Raw genomic sequence first — 16,931 nt, 5'->3', positions numbered from 1 at the left:
TCTTTCAAGAAGAATGCCCTACCATGCATCGCCACTTTTACAGGGTCTATATGAACTTCTCTACACTTCTAGGACCCATCGTCATTATTGCCCGCGTTCCTTGAGACTCTTCCAACGATGACTCGGTTCGCGTTATTCGCTGTGTGTGCTCTGCAGCTATCCATCGTGGCGGGCTATCAAGTTGTCCGTGACTACTCGGGCCAAAATTTCTTTACTGGTTGGGATTTTTATGGCAATTATGACAACCTTACACTAGGTAAGTGGCGTGACGCCAAGTCAGTTTTACTTATGGTACAGCTGCTTCATAATTTTGTCCATAGGGAATGCCGTGTACCTTAATCAGTCGGAGGCCACAAAACAAAACCTTGCTTACATCAACAGCGAGGGGCGTGCCATCATCAAAGTGGACAATACGACTGATGTGGCTATGGGACAAAATCGAAGCTCGGTGAACCATATTTCCCCTAGTTCATGTGGCTCCACAGCTTATAAGTCTAAGTAGATTCGCATGACCTCACAGGATGCGTACCCTATTGGCAGCCTATGGATCATCGATCTGTATCACATCCCATACGGTTGTTCTGTGCGTCCGCATTAGCTTATTTCGCCGAATACAAGCTAATGGAATGTGATAGGTGTGGCCTGCCTTCTGGACTTTTGGTGAATGCGTCGTCTACCGCTTATTCCACAAACGTTGTGTTGACCTTTTCGATACGTTCAGGTCCCAATTGGCCTAATGACGGTGAAATTGATATAATTGAAGCAATCAATATCATGGGCAACAATCAGATGGTACTACACACCACCCCTGGCTGTACCCATTCTTCGACCTACAATCAGCTTGGAGCAAATATTGGGTCCGATTGTTCCACTCCCTCAGGCTGCGTAGTGGCCGAAACGCAGCCCAACAGTTATAATAGCGGATTTGCAGCAGCAGGTGGAGGTGTGTGGGCGACACAGTTCGATGTTACTGGTGTCTTGTAAGTGCTGAACTTACATTGGCTGATTTCACGGCTGACGTTTTCGTTAGTATATGGTTTTGGAGCGTGAGTTGAAAGCCGACATTGGTAGTAATATGGATACATGGTTGACGTTGTTTATTTATTTATTTCAGCGCCCTAATGTCCCAGAATCTATTACCCAAGCAAATTCCACATCATCCATCGATATCACATCATGGGGAACACCTTCGGCCAGCTACTTTGCCAACACCTGTAATATTACTGAGTTCTTCAGTCCACAAAATCTTGTGTTCGATATCACGCTTTGCGGTGACTGGTTAGTTCATTAACTTGTGTCGATATGTGAAATACGGCTTACCGCATTCTCTGTGATCGTATCATACTAGGGCCGGCACTGGTTATGCATATAATGCTACATGTGGGAGTTCAGGCCCAACAGGACTATGCGTAAGTGGCACTTCATCATGGTGATTTAACAATCCTTACATTGTTATTCTGCTCAGTACAACGACTGTGTCGTTGGACCAGGAAGCCCGCGGTACGATGAGGCATACTTCGACATTTCTTATGTCCGAGCGTACACTACGGAACAGCCTGCGCCTACGACTACGACGACAAGCACTTCAATACCTACATCAACTACCTCGACAACCAATAGACAAACTAGCTCGTCTGGGGCTATATCGACACGAAACGATAGTTCACGTGGACTGATTTTGCTAGCTACGGTCGCTGTGGGCATCATTCTTGGTGCTCGATTCGCACTGTAGGGATGTGGTGGTGATGTTTTATTTTATTTTATTTTCTGGGACTTTTGATATTTTACGCGGTCGGACTATTCATTAAACAAAAATTGCACGATAGTTATGTAGAAATTATCTATAGTAGTGGTATAAGGAATGACTTTTACGCATATTGAGTACAGATCTATGGTGGCTGACGAGACGATTAAGGCGCTCGAGGACAAGAATCTGCCCAACAAGGAGAACCCATCGATAAACTAACGCCAGCAAAACAAGTGTAGGCGTGAGCTGGCTTGCTGATAAGAATTGAACCAGGCGCGCGCTCAATAGGGCATAACTATGGAACTTCGCCGACGCATTCGGATCTGTCACAGGTACATACACACTACGACACCACGTAGCGTTTGTTTCAAGGAAGACTTTTTGGTAAGCCTAGTCTCCGAGACTCAACCTCATGGCGCGTATGATACGCGGTGAGGTTGGTCGAAATGAAGAGTCGTATGATGCTACCATTGGCAAAGAGCGATTGGCAAGATAGTGAGACGAATTTGCGGAAGGTAGTTTGACCATGATAAGTCATGTAGAACAGGGGGACGCCCATTTGTTACTGCATCCAGAAGACCTGTCAAAGAATATGAATGAACCAGGCACGTGAGTCTAGCGGTGATTCCGAGCCTGAGTCTTCAATTCGTCCTTCCCTGTCCCTGCCATGCTAGAGAAAATCCAAGTGCATCAGTACAACAATAGACAATAGACCAAGTAGCAAGAACTTTCGCACCACGGAACCCCTAGCTTTATTCAAAAGAAATATTGTCATCCTGAACGAATCCACTCTCTGGTGTCCAGTTCCTGACCTTCTCACCTCGCCACCACATACCAGGACGGCCTCCTCCGGATAAAGAGCGTTCCCAGCGTATTTCCATTTCGCCGCCTAGAATCCCACTTTCTCCACTCAAAGCCGGGTTCCAGAACGCCGAACCTAATGCAACGGAATCGCCTTTGTGCTGGATATCATTCGAAGCTTGTTGGGGCAGGTGTAGTAGGAAGAAAGGCACCGTAGAAGAAAATGCACGTAGAAGCGTTGATTTTGTAAACGCGGACTCCGATACCAGCAAGGCGATAGATGGGTATGAAAACAAATGGGTGTCATTCAGGCTGGGCTGAGATGCATGCGTAGTAGGCGTAGTAGCCATGTGACGATACAATACACCCTCCATTTCTCTGACATAATTCGGGCTGAATTTCTTCCTCTCTGCCTTGCATTGGGCCAGGACGCGGATACGTCTTCGTTGGGACAGTTCGTCCACTGCCAATGGATCGAGAGGCTTCCAAAGCTGAGGTACCCACCACCATCCCTGCAAGTCTATCCCACCGTCGGACTTTCCGCCTACTCTTCGAAGAGCCATGGAAAAGTGGTCCTGGAGGAGTGAGAGCGACCTTTCCTCGAATGCAGTTCCACGATGAACATTTGAAAGCTGTGAGATACGACGAACTCCGTCTAGCCGTACTTTATTCATTATGAAATCGAGTGGTATTGCAGATAGCTATATTTGCATGTTATGTTGCTGTCAATGAATCATAAGTGCTGAGCCCAATGGTGGTGTCTAATGATCATGTCAAGTGAAGAGTAAATTCGGACGCGACGGGGGTAAGCCGAAAAGTCCCGACAGCTCACTTTCCTTTCCTTCCTTACAGCCAAGCTAACAGCTCTTTTCATACTTATTCTGACCGTCATGTCTTAGTATGTGCTTTCATTCTAACAGAATTGTGCGGCACTAATAGCTGTTTTTCTTTCTTTAGCGTCATCTTTGGCCGTGCCATTAAAACCGAATACCTGACCCTTGGTACGCTCTTCACCACGGCCGCGGTTGCATACGGCGCGCTGGGCGGAAAGAAAGAGATACCATCCGCACCAAAGTCCATAGCGGAGAGAGTAAAGGAGTCCGTCCCAATCAAAGCTGGCTCAAGGTGCGTTCTTCGTGGTTCGATAGTTGAATAAATATCGGTGTACTGATGACGGTTATGCATTCGCAGTGAAGAAGAGGAATTGTACGTGTTTTCACCCATGTGTATAGTAAAGGCTGGACTGTCGGCGACTAACCAGGATGAACAGCATCAAAAATTTCATTGCAGAGGCCGAGAAGGAGGCCAGCCATTAGTTTCGGAGTTTACAGAGGTGTTGGGATGTTATACTTGTAGACTTGGACTGCTGGCTACACATGAAATAGAAAAGGATTCCCTTTACTTGATTTTTTATTGTCTGCGTCCCTCATCAGATCCTAGACGGCAAGCAATAGCCTGTGGAGACTTGAATAAATGACGGTTGTTATGTTGCATGGAGATGTCCCTACAAGGGAACTGCAAATCAGCTTCCACCAACTGTAACACGATCGTTGCCACCGTGCAATATTATACTACTAGCTCTCCTTCTGTCTCAAACCAAAAGTCGCTCTTTACGCTTTTGTTTTCTAATCTTGCCTTTCTGTAATGTCTTTGAGCTTGCCTGCAACTCCCGTCAACGATTTTGCCTCCTTGAAAACATCCCACCGTCATTCATTAAACCCGGGCTCGGCTCCGCGACCACTTCATCTCGTTGATGCCAATGTTCCAGCACATTCTCCAGGACCAGCAACCGCTCCCTTGTCTCATTCATTTGGATCTCCTTTGACCTCTCCAAGAAACTCGTTGAGTTATTCTGAAAGGAACTCCGTTGTAAAACCTACGCGGCATCCCTCTCGTCGTCAATCATCCATATCATATTTCGCAAGTCACGACGATGGCCGCCAGTCTTCCCGTCACTCCTCTCGCAGCTTATCTGTAAAATCTAACAGAGGTAGTACTGAAGGAGTTCCTGTGGCTGACAGAAGAAGTGTGGGCTCTGAAGAGTTTGGGGCATCAGAACCTCGAGCACGACCACCTTTGACATTGACAGAAAAGTAAGTACTGGTGTCATTAGCAGTGTTTATAAAACTAATTGTCGTCATAGGCATGCTGACTTGTTACAATTTATCGCGCAAAAGGAGTCGAAATGCCTGGAGCTTCGCTCCCAACTAGCCGTACACGAAACTGAGCTTCTGAACTGTGAGTTCTATTCCATTCGTCTATCAACCACCCTTATGAATCTGAATAACAGTGAAACGCCAATGGGAGCGCATTGTAAACAGAGGTTTCGACAGAGTGAATGGGCTGAATGATTACTCGTCGATGTCCAGTTTCAACTCTCCCACCGCCGCTGGTGGTCAGGGAGGTGCAATGCTGGAAGGAATTAAGGAGGGATGCAGGGCATGAGCCGTCTTATTGCTGCTGGTCTCAGCGATTTTCCTCGCCTGTTCCAGCCTCTCCTTCCCCTTCAATCTCGAATACGAGAACAGGGCATGCTGCGAGACAGTCTAATTCATCTGTCTCGACTTCCACTACTACAGCGTCGTCAACGCGTTTTTCCCAGTCGTCTGCGTCATCTCTAGGAGAAGATGTCAGCCCTGTAGTTGTCATACCTGAAAACGATCCAGAACCTTGTCACGACGCTTCGCAAGAAGGGCACCATTCACGAACCTCGGGGGCACGAACCTCTATCGACATGCAACGATCAACCAAAGTGCACCGACGGAAGTCACGCGATTGCTCGCAATATGCTGGAGATCTATCATCTAGCCCAACATCTAGTTCAACAGCCATTGATGTGATGGTTTCGCCAAGTAATGAATCACCTGCTTCACCATATATCGAAACGGATGCTGCTGCGCAAAGGAAGCACGTCAGAAGGCAGGATTCGGCTTTCCCACCACCATCGTCTATACCTGGATTAGCATCATTATCTGTTGTGGGAGGCTCTGTTCCACCCGTGTCGACGTGGGTTGGTAGTGTAGGGAAGAAATGGGAAGAATTGCAGAAGGGCACGTCGTATGTTTATTTGATATTCCAGTGTGAGTCTCCCTCTCACGTCTTGCCTTGGTAGCTTTGCCAAAAGTCAGAAACGCGCGTCAGTTCTCTTCTCCGACGTTTCCCAATCAATCGCATTTGCACTGGCCTCTCCCAATTCTGCGTCTCCATCGCAGCAGAGCCCTGGGCTATCTTCAGTCGCCTCGTTATCACTCCCGCAAACGCCGTCACGCTTCTCGACATCAACCGTGTCCCTACTCGATGATGACGAAGATACGATACACGGAAGTGTAGCGCTGGGGAGCGTGATGACGCCCGACTCGACTGCTAAGCTTGCTCCGCCGCGTCTGACGCCTTCACCTGCGCCTCTGAGTGCATCGACCTCGGATGATGATGAGTGGAACTGGTAGATCTGTGTTTATCTGTTTGTTCTTTGTGTCTTATGGTTTTTATTTCACTTCTTTGTCGTATTTTATCGGTGGATGTGTGTGCGCTAATAAGTCACTGTCGTTTTGTGCTTGTGAATATGGAGTCTGACCAGTACTATAGTTTTACATGAGTACGAGGACGTGTCTGAGCCGGCGGGTCGATGGGATACATGGCTTTGCGGTACACCGTTTGTGCCGTACCTCTAATTATAAGTAAGTATATATGTTCGCTGGCGCCTCGTGTTTCTACTGTACGGGCTATGAGACCCCAAGGCTCTCCATAAATACGATGTTCCCCGGCTGGTTTATCCGATGGCAACTGTATTCGCCCATATCTTTTCAGGAAATCTCTGGTCTCACCGGGACCGTAAAGCCGTTATATTTCGTTCTTTTCGTCCGATTTCAGAAAAAGAGGTTCATTTTTGAACTTCTTGCAGTCCCGTGAATACAGCGGGGTACGCGGGGGATATCTTATACGAAGCTGTGCTCTCCTGTTACTCGAGTGCTACTACAGCCTTGCAATCCTGTCACTTCAGCCAGACCACTGCTTTGGACTCTTCACCGGTATACTACGGCTTTCTCGAACTTGCGTCTATACGGACTGCCAGTTTGTCCCTCAAGTCGGATACTATTGGACGTATGCTCAAGTTGGAGGAACCCTACCAGTTGACTTCATTGGTTATCAGTGCTAATCTAGCTACCATATTACAAGAGCTTGCTCCTTACTGTCGTGAGTCCCATTCGCTCTCTTGCGCTCTTACTTCCAGTGCAAATAATCCTCGACTCACTCCCGATCTTCTCTGTGACGCCACGACAGATCTCCACGGTAGCACAGTGTGAAATCATGACTATGATCCAGCAACAGTGGCATCCCAACCCAGCTCACTCCATGCCCTCAGCTCACTCCATGCCCTCAGCTCACTCCATGCCCCCAGCTCACTCCATGCCTCCAGCTCAAGGCAACGCCCCTCCAACAGGATGGCAAGGTCCATGGCCAGCATCCGGCTCAAGCGTTTCCTTTCCCCCAGGATTCCCAGGGCCGCCTCCCTTACCCCCTGGAGCCAATGTGCAGCAATCGGCTTGGAAAGGTGGTCACTGGCAGTTTAACCCTGGTGTTCAAGGTGGAGGGCGTAATCCAGATTGGGTTCCTTGGGCCCCTGGCATGGCCTGGGGCTCACAAGCCAGCTATAATCCTTACAAGCGCGTACCAAAGCCACCCTCTCCGAGTTATTGGAAGACACAGTTATCAGATAATGGTTTAGGTCTTGAAGGTATGGTCCCAAGGTACGTTACTAGTTGGATCAGCATGGATGAGGGTGGCATGGCTGACAACCAGGGTACTCTTTCGTTTAGGTCCGAACCCCGTCCTCCGGCAGATACGCACAACTCTAACGGCGCCGCAGCACAGACCCCATGGATATGGAATCCACCCAGCCTCGCCCCAGTAGACGATGGCGATAGGGCAACGCCCACCCGCGATTTCAAAGATCGCCGCAACTCACAGAATAACGCTCGTAGTGGGCTCTCTCGCGATGCTTCCTTTGATGCCTATCGCGATTCGAGCAGTAGACGAGAGTCGGTAGATAGACCAAGTGACCCTTCTTCTGGTTCTCACCACCAACTGCCTCACAACATGCCTTCGCAGACGTCTACCGATCGTGATCCCCGTCCGCAGCCACCTTTGGGTCGGCCCAGCGACCCGAACTCGTTTTACCAGCGTAGTGCACATGTCTATCCCCAGCCTTCTCCTAATTCGCATAGCTTTCCTCCCGCTAATAACATTTCTTCTCGTACACGCAATGATCCCCAGCACAGTAGCGCCCCGTTTTATCATCCTTCCAAAGTACTCACCCAAGAACCAGAGTCGTTTACGTCAAGAGGGGAGCTGCGGCCTACTTTTTCACCGGGCATCGTACGTACGCCCACTCATTACCAGGGCCCGCGTCGCAGCAGTGATGATTCTGCCCACTCTTCATCAACTTATTCTTATCCACCCTCATTATCTTCGTCACACAATAGCGTGGGCCCTCACGATGATCATGATGTTTTTGGCTCGCGCACCACCGAGCCTCTCTCCCGTCAGTCGTCGTTACCCACCTCCATCTCATCGTCTTCATCCAACCACCACGTCTCATCTTCCTCATCTTCACATCTATCCGCCCCGAGCATGAACAACCCAGATTTGGACCCAGGTCTTCTCAGTCCTCTCATCGGTGCGACTCCAAGGCCCAGTTCGGGGGCGTCTCTTTCAAGAAGTCACACAGAGCCTAGTCTCTCCCGACCCTCTTTGACTACGATCCCAGAGATGACGTTTTCGCACTCGCGTTCTGACATGGTCCCCCCCCCTTCCTCAGGCAGTAACCACACGACGCCCACTTCGACGCCAAACCGTGATAGCCGCGATAGGACACCAACGTCTTATTCCAGACGTGACAATCCATTGCCGCCTCCGCCAACTGAGAGAATGAACCCTGCCGCTTCGGCACCGCCCGTTCACGAGCCTCCACCAGCGCAGTATTCTCGGCGTGTTCGCAAAGGTCTTTGGAACAGACGGGGAGACCATATGACGTCAAACTCATACGTCGTTTACGCCCCGCACGACAAGGCATACCCACATGAGCTTCGAGACTACCCAGACGAGAAGGAAGGCTACCGTGACCAGTTTGGCTCTTTTGTCCCCTATCTCGATGAGAGGCCTGAATTACCAACCTCATTGCCATTTCATGGAAGACCTCCGGCACAACCCTATGAAAGTGTAAGTTGTTTATCTACTCCACTCCTTTTTGAAAACTGATTTATTTCTATTGGCACAGTTTATTGTGTATACTTACTATCCCTGAGCCAACTTGTTAAGCAGGACTTTTTCTCTCATCATGTATTTTTGTTCATAGCCTAAATTATGTTTCTCGTGTTAACTCGGAAGTACATTTTTGGTTCAATCCTTGGTTCATGGTTCAATCAGTCAGTATCTGTACAAATAAATACAGAATTTGTCAATAAAAAAATTTCCTCAGACGAATTATACATCATATACAAGTGAGAGAAAAGAGTAAAACAAGAAAAGAGCACACATGATAGTAAAGCGAAATCAAAGTCCTATGCCACCATGCTCATGGCGCATATGATCATAAATACCCTGTCCCTTGGGGAATGTCGCGAGGCAGACCCAACAAATATGAGTTTGACAGCGGGTGCATGTCATATGGTTACAACCTTGACTTCTTTCGATTGGTATTTTGCAGCCCGGACAATTCTTGACGTCATGACTTTCACTCCATTCCGCAAAGAGCTTGTCATCTACGGCCTCCAACTCCTCGCACGTCCATCCATCGTGGTATTCAACATGGCAGCTTGGGCATATTCGCATTAAACATGAAGGACATTGAAGGATGGCGTCCCGCGGGGCAGAGCGATAGACTTGTGTACAATCTGGAGTGGGGCAATGGTGGAACTCATTAGGGTGTGAATGAACATATGACCAATATGAGGCATTCGCAAGCGCGTCGAACTCCGAAGCAGAAAGAACATTCTGAGCTAATGTCAGGGAGATAGGCTGCGAACAAGTGGCATCATTTCCAAGGCAAGTCAGCGGGAACATTTTGTTGCCAGTAGCAGCTACTAGATAGCCAGAAAGGCAGTTTTTACACCACGTGTGGCCGCATTCCATATGTATTGGGATGACAGCGTCACTGAAGCACACTGGGCAGATGGCAGCTGCGGGACGGCGTTCGTCAACATGTCGCGATTGAGCAAGTTGCACGGCTTTGCATGCGGCCTGATGGATCCTTTCGTTACCGCGAATTGTTAAGATACGCTTTTCCAGGTTCAGAACAACATTTTCACGACCGATGTTTTGCTGCAGCTTTATGAGGTCTCCACTAACGAATAGACCAATGAGTCGACCGGCCAAAGGGATGTCCCAAAATTTCTGTGACCGTAGATGGTTGACTTTACCCAATATTTCGTAGCGGGCGGAGTCGCGTTGGACGATAGGGCCAAATAATGCAATGGTACGCCTTGTAGGTTCAGCTTGTATATCGATTCCGTGGAAACGCTCCAAATTGCGCAGATAGGATATGCCCACGGGACGCGAAAAGTAGTCATCCCACACAGGTTTTTTGTCTTGCATGACGATATCTCCGTGCTGAATTCGCTCAAACGCTAGCTTCAACTGACTTAACTGCTTGATATATTCGGCGGACAACTTGATTAACACTGGAGGGCTATCTTCGGCAGCGATTGTATTGAATTTTCGCTCGATTACAGACACACCGACACGATTGCTCCCTTGCCAAGTGCACCGAAGTTTAGCAATGTCTCCTTCCATTTTTTGGTAGATGCGTTGGGGGAGCATGTATGACATGGTCTGCACATGGCGAACGGAAAGCCGCGTTCTTCCGATAAAGTTCGGGCGTCGACCATCAAGGTGGTCGTGAGCAACCTGTGCATCATGAGGTGACGCAAAATGAGCCCAAGCCTTCACCATTCCCTCTCGATGAGGAGGTGGAAGAACATCAAAACTAATCAGCTCTCCACACTCCTCCAGCATATCTCGAATACCCTTCGTGCCTATGTCGTTTGAGCTGTAGTTTGGCCTTTCAAGCATAGTGGATTCCGGGACTCCAAATTGCTCAAGGTCTTCCTGTTTGGCGTCTGCAGGTAGGCCTCGAAATATGACATTATAAGCACCAACAGCAGGCAAACCATCATAGATTATAGCTGATATGGAATTTTTACGCATCGCCGAACCATTAGCCACAGCAATTGCAGCCTCGGCTTGTGATTGTGTGGCGTAGCCTGCGTAACCCAGCCTTGAAGGAGCTTCCCATTCGACGCGAACCGATGCATCCCGAAGCATTCCATTAGCGTGGGAAGTATTGTTTATGTAGACTTTGGCAGTTATTTTCTTGTTGCCAATATCGGCACCGTTTAATTTGGTGGCGGCCTCCAGGGCTTCAGTTGGAGTGGAATACTGCACTTTTACGGTACTTGTTTTTGAGTTGGACGAAGCAGGCATGGTCACCGTATCAACCTGACCAAAAGGAGAAACGAGCCGATTGATGGTACGTGAGGACACACTAGAGGGTACATTCCCAAGGTGAATCCAGCGACTCTCAAAACCAGTGATGATATCCTTGACCTCAAAGCCCTCACCAAGCCTGACTTTTGTATGGTCCTGCAGCGTAATTGTAAGAAAAGAAGGGCCGACGTGGCGAGGCCTTGTTTGATTGTCGCTACTAAAAGATAATTCCGGTGAAAGGGACTTTCTTTGCTTGTTTCCACTATGCTCCGGGAGCGTAGAAGTGGGCTTGGTGGTCATATGGAAGGAAGTAGATGGATGGTGTGATTGCAGGCCATTCATACCACGGTTGTCGTTGAGGATAGGCCTGTTAGCGTCCTTCAAACATATATGTAAGCGACGGTTGTGATAATGCCTAATTTTTCAGTCAACACTTACGCTAACGATTCCATCTTCATGCCTATATTTACAGGGAGACAAACGACAACGACCCCGCAGCCACATTTGGCATATCCCTGCTGAACTAGTGGAGCTAGTCCCTGTGTGTACACTCGCTGAAGAGTTCTGAAGACATCTATTATCATTCCGTGGCGGCCAAGCCCTCGCAAGTCGACTTGCTTGATCGTATCCGTTATGAACGGTAGAATATGTTGAGTCCCGTTCATCCTGAGAGGTCTGCGTAGAACGGGGGGAGCCATGAGAGGAAGAACTCTGAGATGGGGCAGGTAACTTCAGGCGAATCCCGCTGACGGTACCAAAGGGTTGCGGTACGACTGTCGAGGGTTCCAGGTGATGATCATCTTCATAGGCCTTCATATCTTTGTCAGGCGGTATTGGCACACATCCTTTGCGCGATGGGTTCTGCTGGATGGTTAGCTATGAAAAAAGAAAGCAACGAAACGAGTACCTTAGAAAGTCCCTTCTTCTTGGCTTTGGAGGAATGCTGAGATGGTAAAAATGGAGGAGGTAAACTGACGGTAATCTCTTTAGATTTTTCGTCGATACGAAGAATGCCCACCAGAAATCCGGAATCTAATTCATGGTCCCCAATGATAAGGCTGCCTCCTAGAGCCTCGAAAGGAGAATCAATGCGTGTTTTTAGCTAGTAATGTGTAGTGATTAGACAATATAGCACACAGTTGAATAAGGGAATATACCTGGGTAACTTGTGACTGATTGAGTTTCTGCAAGAGATTAGAGGGTGAAATGGGCTATCAACTTGTGAGATACTATCAAGTAAAATTTGCGACAGACTTACAGGCGGAATATGAGAAGGAGAACGACTGTGAGAAAGGGAATCATTCTTATTTTCTGCATTGCTCGGCATATTGTGATTAGATAAACTCGGTGGAGGGAAATGAGCAGGGGAGTGGTCGTTAACAGGAGAACGATTCTTATTCCCTACAGAATTGCTGGTCCTTTGGTTAATAGGTAAATTTGAAGGTGATTTACCAGGGGAATCGATACTCCTTCCTGGAGGGTTGCATGGCTTGCGATGATTAGACGAACCAGAAGGTACTTGATGGGCGGGAGGCTCAATACTCTTTGTCAAGACACCTTTCAGTTTTGAATGGATAGATAAGCTCGGTAGTGCATGATGAGCAGGAGGCTCTATACTCTTTTCAGAGGCACTTTTCGGCTTGGGTTGGATAGACAAGCCCGGTGGTGCGTTATGGCAAAGTGGATCGATATCCTTATCCGAAGAAATGTTCGGTTTCGACTTGTGTTGAACAGCTAAACCTGGAGGTGGATTATGAGCAAGAGAGTTGATACTCTTTTCTGGAGAAACGTTTGGCTTCTGCTGAATAGATAAACCAGGTGGCGGATTATGAGCAAGAGAATCAACAGTCTTTTCTGAAGAGACGTTGGGCTTCTGCTGAATAGATAAACCAGGTGGTGGATTATGAGCAAGAGAATCAACAGTCTTTCCTAAGGAAACGTTCGGCTTGTGTGGAATAGATAAACCGGGGGGCGGAACACGAGCGAGAGAATCATTACTCTTTCCCGAAGAACCGGTCGGTTTGTTTTGAATAGGTAAACCTGGGGGTGGATTACGAACAAGAGAACCAATACTCTTTTGCGAAGACCCGTTCGGCTTGTTTTGAATAGATAATCCTGGAGGTGGGTTACGAGCAAGAATATCAATACTCTTTTCCGAAGAATTGTTCGGCTTGTTTTGAAACGGAGGTGGTTTACAAGCAAAAAGATGATTATTCTTTTCTGGAGAAGTGTCCGTTTTGTTATGATTAGGTAAACCCGGAGGCGAAGTAGGAGCAAGAGTATCGTTCAAAGCGATAGAATTGGTATTAGCTGTCGAAGAATTGTTCGTCGTGTGAGGGATATGCGAGCCTGACGGCGATGGATTACAAGCTTGATATTTGGTATTATTTGCTGGCGATTCGTCCACCCTCTTTTGCATAACTGGAGGAATATGAGGAAGGGACTCGGTATTATTTACCAAGATATCGTTCGTCCTATTTTGAATAGTCGAACTTGGAGGGTGATTTGCTGGAGACATACTAACGAGATACGAAGGGAAAATGCATGGATCTAGTTTACAAGGCATTGGCCGGCCAATACCGTGACTGTCTGTGTAAACGCCTGGACCGATAACGGACTGGGGACCGGAGATTCGCTAAAGTATTGACGGAAGGGGGAGAAGCATCATGTAAGATCAAAGCGTGGGGACTACATACTACAATACACGTACTTCTGTGTACTCATTTCGAGTGGGGGGTTTTTGAATAGGCTGGGGTTGCGCGGCTAGAGTTTTGGGATGGCGGAAGTTATCATGGGGTGCTGTTGTTACATCACGATGCATATATTGGGAGTCTTTTTCGAAAGGATTACGAGGCTGCGGTTGTAGGTTTTGATTCAGCATGTTGAGGAGAGACAGTGAGCACAATGAAAGCTACTCACAGCATACTGATTGTGCATAATGTTACATGATGAAAACTCCCTCGTCTTATATGCTTGGAGTCCATTGATATATAGTTTTTGGTCAAATCTATCAAAACATTCGTAGCCCACGCCTCTTTGCACCAGTGGACCGTTCATGGCGTTCGTGTTCTTGATATAAGTTGGTCCATTTGTGTTGACGCGGCGGTTGTTGGCGTAGTCGTTGGGGTAGACACCAAACTGCGGGCTCTGTGTGGGATGGTTTCTCCAAGACATGGTGGTATGAATCACAGAAGTATAAGGATTGCGAGCTTAAGGACTGATGTGTTGGTGCGATATCGCTGAGGGAGCTGGACAAGGCTTCGGGGTGCTCACAAAGGCATCTGTTTACTTTTCAGTATCTTGCCTTGACTCCTATACATAGGCTGCTCAAATACAGCCGTCCGGCACCGAGATTTCCTTTTTAGGAAGAAATACAGTGGCTGAACGGCTTCTTGCGGCAGAGGAATGGCCACAGCCACGAATAGAAGATCCGTAGTTCACACCACCCAAACAATTAAGCAACGCTACTGCTTGTTTCTACTGCACTTTGCTTGCGGACTTAATTAGAGGATATCAATGAAGTGCTAGAGCTTTTCTAGATGGGTCCAAGCCACAGCAAGTAAATACAATAAATTATCATGCTTGGTTGGTATTGATTCCGGTAACATCCATGAGTAGGTCTTCTCCATACTAGTGAGCTTCGCGAACAACCACGAAAATTTGGCTAAGAAGGAAAGGTCCAACTGCACCATAAGAATGTAATGAAAGGATAAGCGGTGTTTAGCACAATGGGGGGCTCGTATGCATTTGATGAATATCGATCCCGAAATACCGAATGGTCGGTAATGGGCGGCAAAGAACAATAGCAAGTTGTTGTAGGGTATTAAATCCACATCCGCGCCTGTTCGGAAGGTGCTTTGCAAAGTCTATCGGGTATACGAGACATGCGTGGGCGAGAACTGCGACGAACAATGCGAGGATCCCGATGGATGTACTGACAGTATTTCGGTTCATAAACTGATTGATGGAGTTCGACAGACGACAAGGGAGGCGGCGGAGCCTCTCGAAGAACCTGTTCTTTCGTAGAAGCAGACAAATCTGGAAATTGTGACCAGACCTGTTTTGAGTAAAGAACCATAAAAGCGCTCTGTGTGGGAAATGGCTTAGAAGACATCTGAACAAGTAAGGATTGATTTCCAGAATTCACCGTTAGAATGGAAAATCCCGTCTGAAGAAGATACCATAGAGCGCTTGCAAGGCCAAGTATTAAGCGGACCCATCGCGGGGTAAGCAGATAAGACAAATTGGGTACATCTGTTGGAGCAGCGCCAGATACCAACAATAAGGCCAAGATTCATCTCCGTGGATATACGCACTTGGTAAAAATGTTTGCATAAGTGAAGCTGCACCAACTCGAAGCCATTCATTAGAGTTGTTGTGGCGCAACTCATGTTTCAATGCAGCTGCAGTATTGTTGATCGCGATTAGCTCCTCACGTGTCGTCGCAGTTAGCCGAGAGAGAGTATCAACAAGATCGACGGCAGAGCTGGTTACTTCCTGCTGGGTCTTCTGTGCAAGGATAGCTTGTTCAGTTGACTTATCTAGGATTACTGTTATTTGCGAAATAGCTGTTGCAAGTTCTCCGAACGTCTACATAGAGCAGTGAGCGACACAAACGATGTCTGCTTCCAGACTCACATATTGCATCGCTGTAAACTCGTTTTCCAATATCCCCCATTGTTGATGGGCATGGTTCTGGATAGTGGTAAGACGCGGTAAATTTTGGAAGTGCGGATCCTTACTAGATTTTCGAGGGCTTGGTGGCTTCGCTCCAAAACCGGTAAGAAAGCCAGCTGAAGTTGTGATGTGAGACTATCCTGGAAATTTGGGAGTAGCATTGACAACGAGTCGGCATGCTATCGAGCTGGCGTGAATATACAAGAGCAGGGCGTGATTTTGGTACGTACACGGAGCGAAATTTCTTCCAGGAGGTTGTGAATCTGATCCAGTGAGCTGCAAGCAAAGTAGAGTTCCGATCAAACTGTACCTTCATCGTAGACTTGAGGGAAGCGTCGTTATGACGATCCTGTAGATCTAAGACCTCTCTATCTACATGAGATAGAATCTATATCATCGTGCCAAAAATAATTAAAGCATCCACAGTGCCTTGAGAAATTCGGAATTTTACCTTGTGAATACTATCTTCCATCCTTGACACCATCACATCTGCAGAAGAGCGTATACGGCCTGAGGAGTCGGACAACGCTATTATTATATTTCGTAAATCCTGTTCCACGATGTCAGAACTAGCTGATAAGCGCATAGATACATAAACATACTTCAGATGTTCGCTCCCAAGACTGTACAACGTCTTTCATTGCCTTCTCGCGACCGAGCATAAAACGAATTAGGGAAATTTTCTCCAGAGTAGCGTTCCTGTATATGTCCTTGGCGGTATCTGTGGGAATATATATCAAAATTTTCAGCCCAGCAAGATCATTGATTGTACCAATATCATTCCATCGTCTATATGCATAGCATAGCTGCGCTAAACTTGGCCGTCAGCAGAGCAAACGTCAGATTATTACATGCACTTGCGTATCTCTCGAAGGTACCCTGAATAACTTGACCAAAATTGAGCACTACGAGAAAGCGCCCTGGAAAAGTACTAATAGATGAGTATCCTATGTGCCATATGTATTGCAACCTGCTTACTCTACGCAATCACCCTGGACGTGACTTGTAGATACGAAGGGAATGCGACTGTCGGCGAATGCAGAGCATTCCAAAGGGGGTGAATGATGTCGCGCAGTAGCTAGTTCGCACAACGTCATGGAAATGGCACCTTGGGGTTTCGACTTCTGCATCGAGAATATGTGTACAGGGAATCGGCAATAGAAATACTACCTTGTATGCGTTCATCTTCGCTCATATGAGATTCCCCACAGCGATGATCGAA

General features: G+C 47.5%; 6 protein-coding genes across 6 annotated transcripts in view; 3 read left to right on the top strand and 3 right to left on the bottom strand.

The window, feature by feature from the left end:
- Nucleotides 1-117: 117 nt before the first annotated feature.
- SERLADRAFT_359441 (glycoside hydrolase family 16 protein) lies at nt 118-2,411 on the top strand (the record flags this gene model as incomplete). Its single annotated transcript, XM_007313537.1, has 9 exons — nt 118-256; nt 321-448; nt 503-583; nt 636-660; nt 722-980; nt 1,031-1,046; nt 1,115-1,278; nt 1,349-1,409; nt 1,466-2,411. The coding sequence occupies 9 exons, from the start codon at nt 118-120 to the stop codon at nt 1,730-1,732; spliced, it is 1,140 nt and encodes a 379-aa protein (XP_007313599.1).
- Nucleotides 2,412-2,499: 88 nt separating this feature from the next.
- On the bottom strand, nt 2,500-3,222 carry SERLADRAFT_365376 (uncharacterized protein; the record flags this gene model as incomplete). The annotated part of the gene is made up of 1 exon (XM_007313536.1): nt 2,500-3,222. The coding sequence occupies one exon, from the start codon at nt 3,220-3,222 to the stop codon at nt 2,500-2,502; it is 723 nt and encodes a 240-aa protein (XP_007313598.1).
- Nucleotides 3,223-3,370: 148 nt separating this feature from the next.
- SERLADRAFT_456992 (uncharacterized protein) lies at nt 3,371-3,949 on the top strand (the record flags this gene model as incomplete). Its single annotated transcript, XM_007313535.1, has 4 exons — nt 3,371-3,446; nt 3,506-3,673; nt 3,740-3,754; nt 3,810-3,949. The coding sequence occupies 4 exons, from the start codon at nt 3,439-3,441 to the stop codon at nt 3,862-3,864; spliced, it is 246 nt and encodes an 81-aa protein (XP_007313597.1).
- Nucleotides 3,950-4,192: 243 nt separating this feature from the next.
- SERLADRAFT_433346 (uncharacterized protein) lies at nt 4,193-5,994 on the top strand (the record flags this gene model as incomplete). Its single annotated transcript, XM_007313534.1, has 5 exons — nt 4,193-4,641; nt 4,692-4,786; nt 4,839-4,952; nt 5,041-5,605; nt 5,661-5,994. The coding sequence occupies 5 exons, from the start codon at nt 4,193-4,195 to the stop codon at nt 5,992-5,994; spliced, it is 1,557 nt and encodes a 518-aa protein (XP_007313596.1).
- Nucleotides 5,995-8,888: 2,894 nt separating this feature from the next.
- On the bottom strand, nt 8,889-10,731 carry SERLADRAFT_456983 (uncharacterized protein; the record flags this gene model as incomplete). The annotated part of the gene is made up of 1 exon (XM_007313533.1): nt 8,889-10,731. One exon carries the CDS (start codon nt 10,616-10,618, stop codon nt 9,101-9,103), a length of 1,518 nt encoding a protein of 505 aa, XP_007313595.1.
- A 3,817-nt stretch (nt 10,732-14,548) lies between these two features.
- Nucleotides 14,549-16,931, bottom strand: part of SERLADRAFT_412890 (uncharacterized protein) — a gene marked incomplete at both ends in the record, with an annotated part of 2,891 nt that continues 508 nt past the window's right edge. Inside the window, 10 exons of the mRNA XM_007313532.1 lie at nt 14,549-15,119; nt 15,180-15,286; nt 15,349-15,622; nt 15,671-15,727; nt 15,775-15,888; nt 15,940-15,972; nt 16,020-16,097; nt 16,161-16,259; nt 16,312-16,498; nt 16,688-16,833. Of these exons, the coding sequence (XP_007313594.1) occupies nt 14,856-15,119; nt 15,180-15,286; nt 15,349-15,622; nt 15,671-15,727; nt 15,775-15,888; nt 15,940-15,972; nt 16,020-16,097; nt 16,161-16,259; nt 16,312-16,498; nt 16,688-16,833 (1,359 nt within the window). The remainder of the gene's footprint in view (nt 15,120-15,179; nt 15,287-15,348; nt 15,623-15,670; nt 15,728-15,774; nt 15,889-15,939; nt 15,973-16,019; nt 16,098-16,160; nt 16,260-16,311; nt 16,499-16,687; nt 16,834-16,931) is intronic.

This window comes from Serpula lacrymans, assembly GCF_000218685.1.
Source record: "Serpula lacrymans var. lacrymans S7.9 unplaced genomic scaffold SERLAscaffold_2, whole genome shotgun sequence".
Classification (NCBI taxonomy): domain Eukaryota; kingdom Fungi; phylum Basidiomycota; class Agaricomycetes; order Boletales; family Serpulaceae; genus Serpula; species Serpula lacrymans.
Note: the sequence above shows the minus strand (reverse complement) of the source record. Positions and strands in the feature narration are given on the sequence as shown.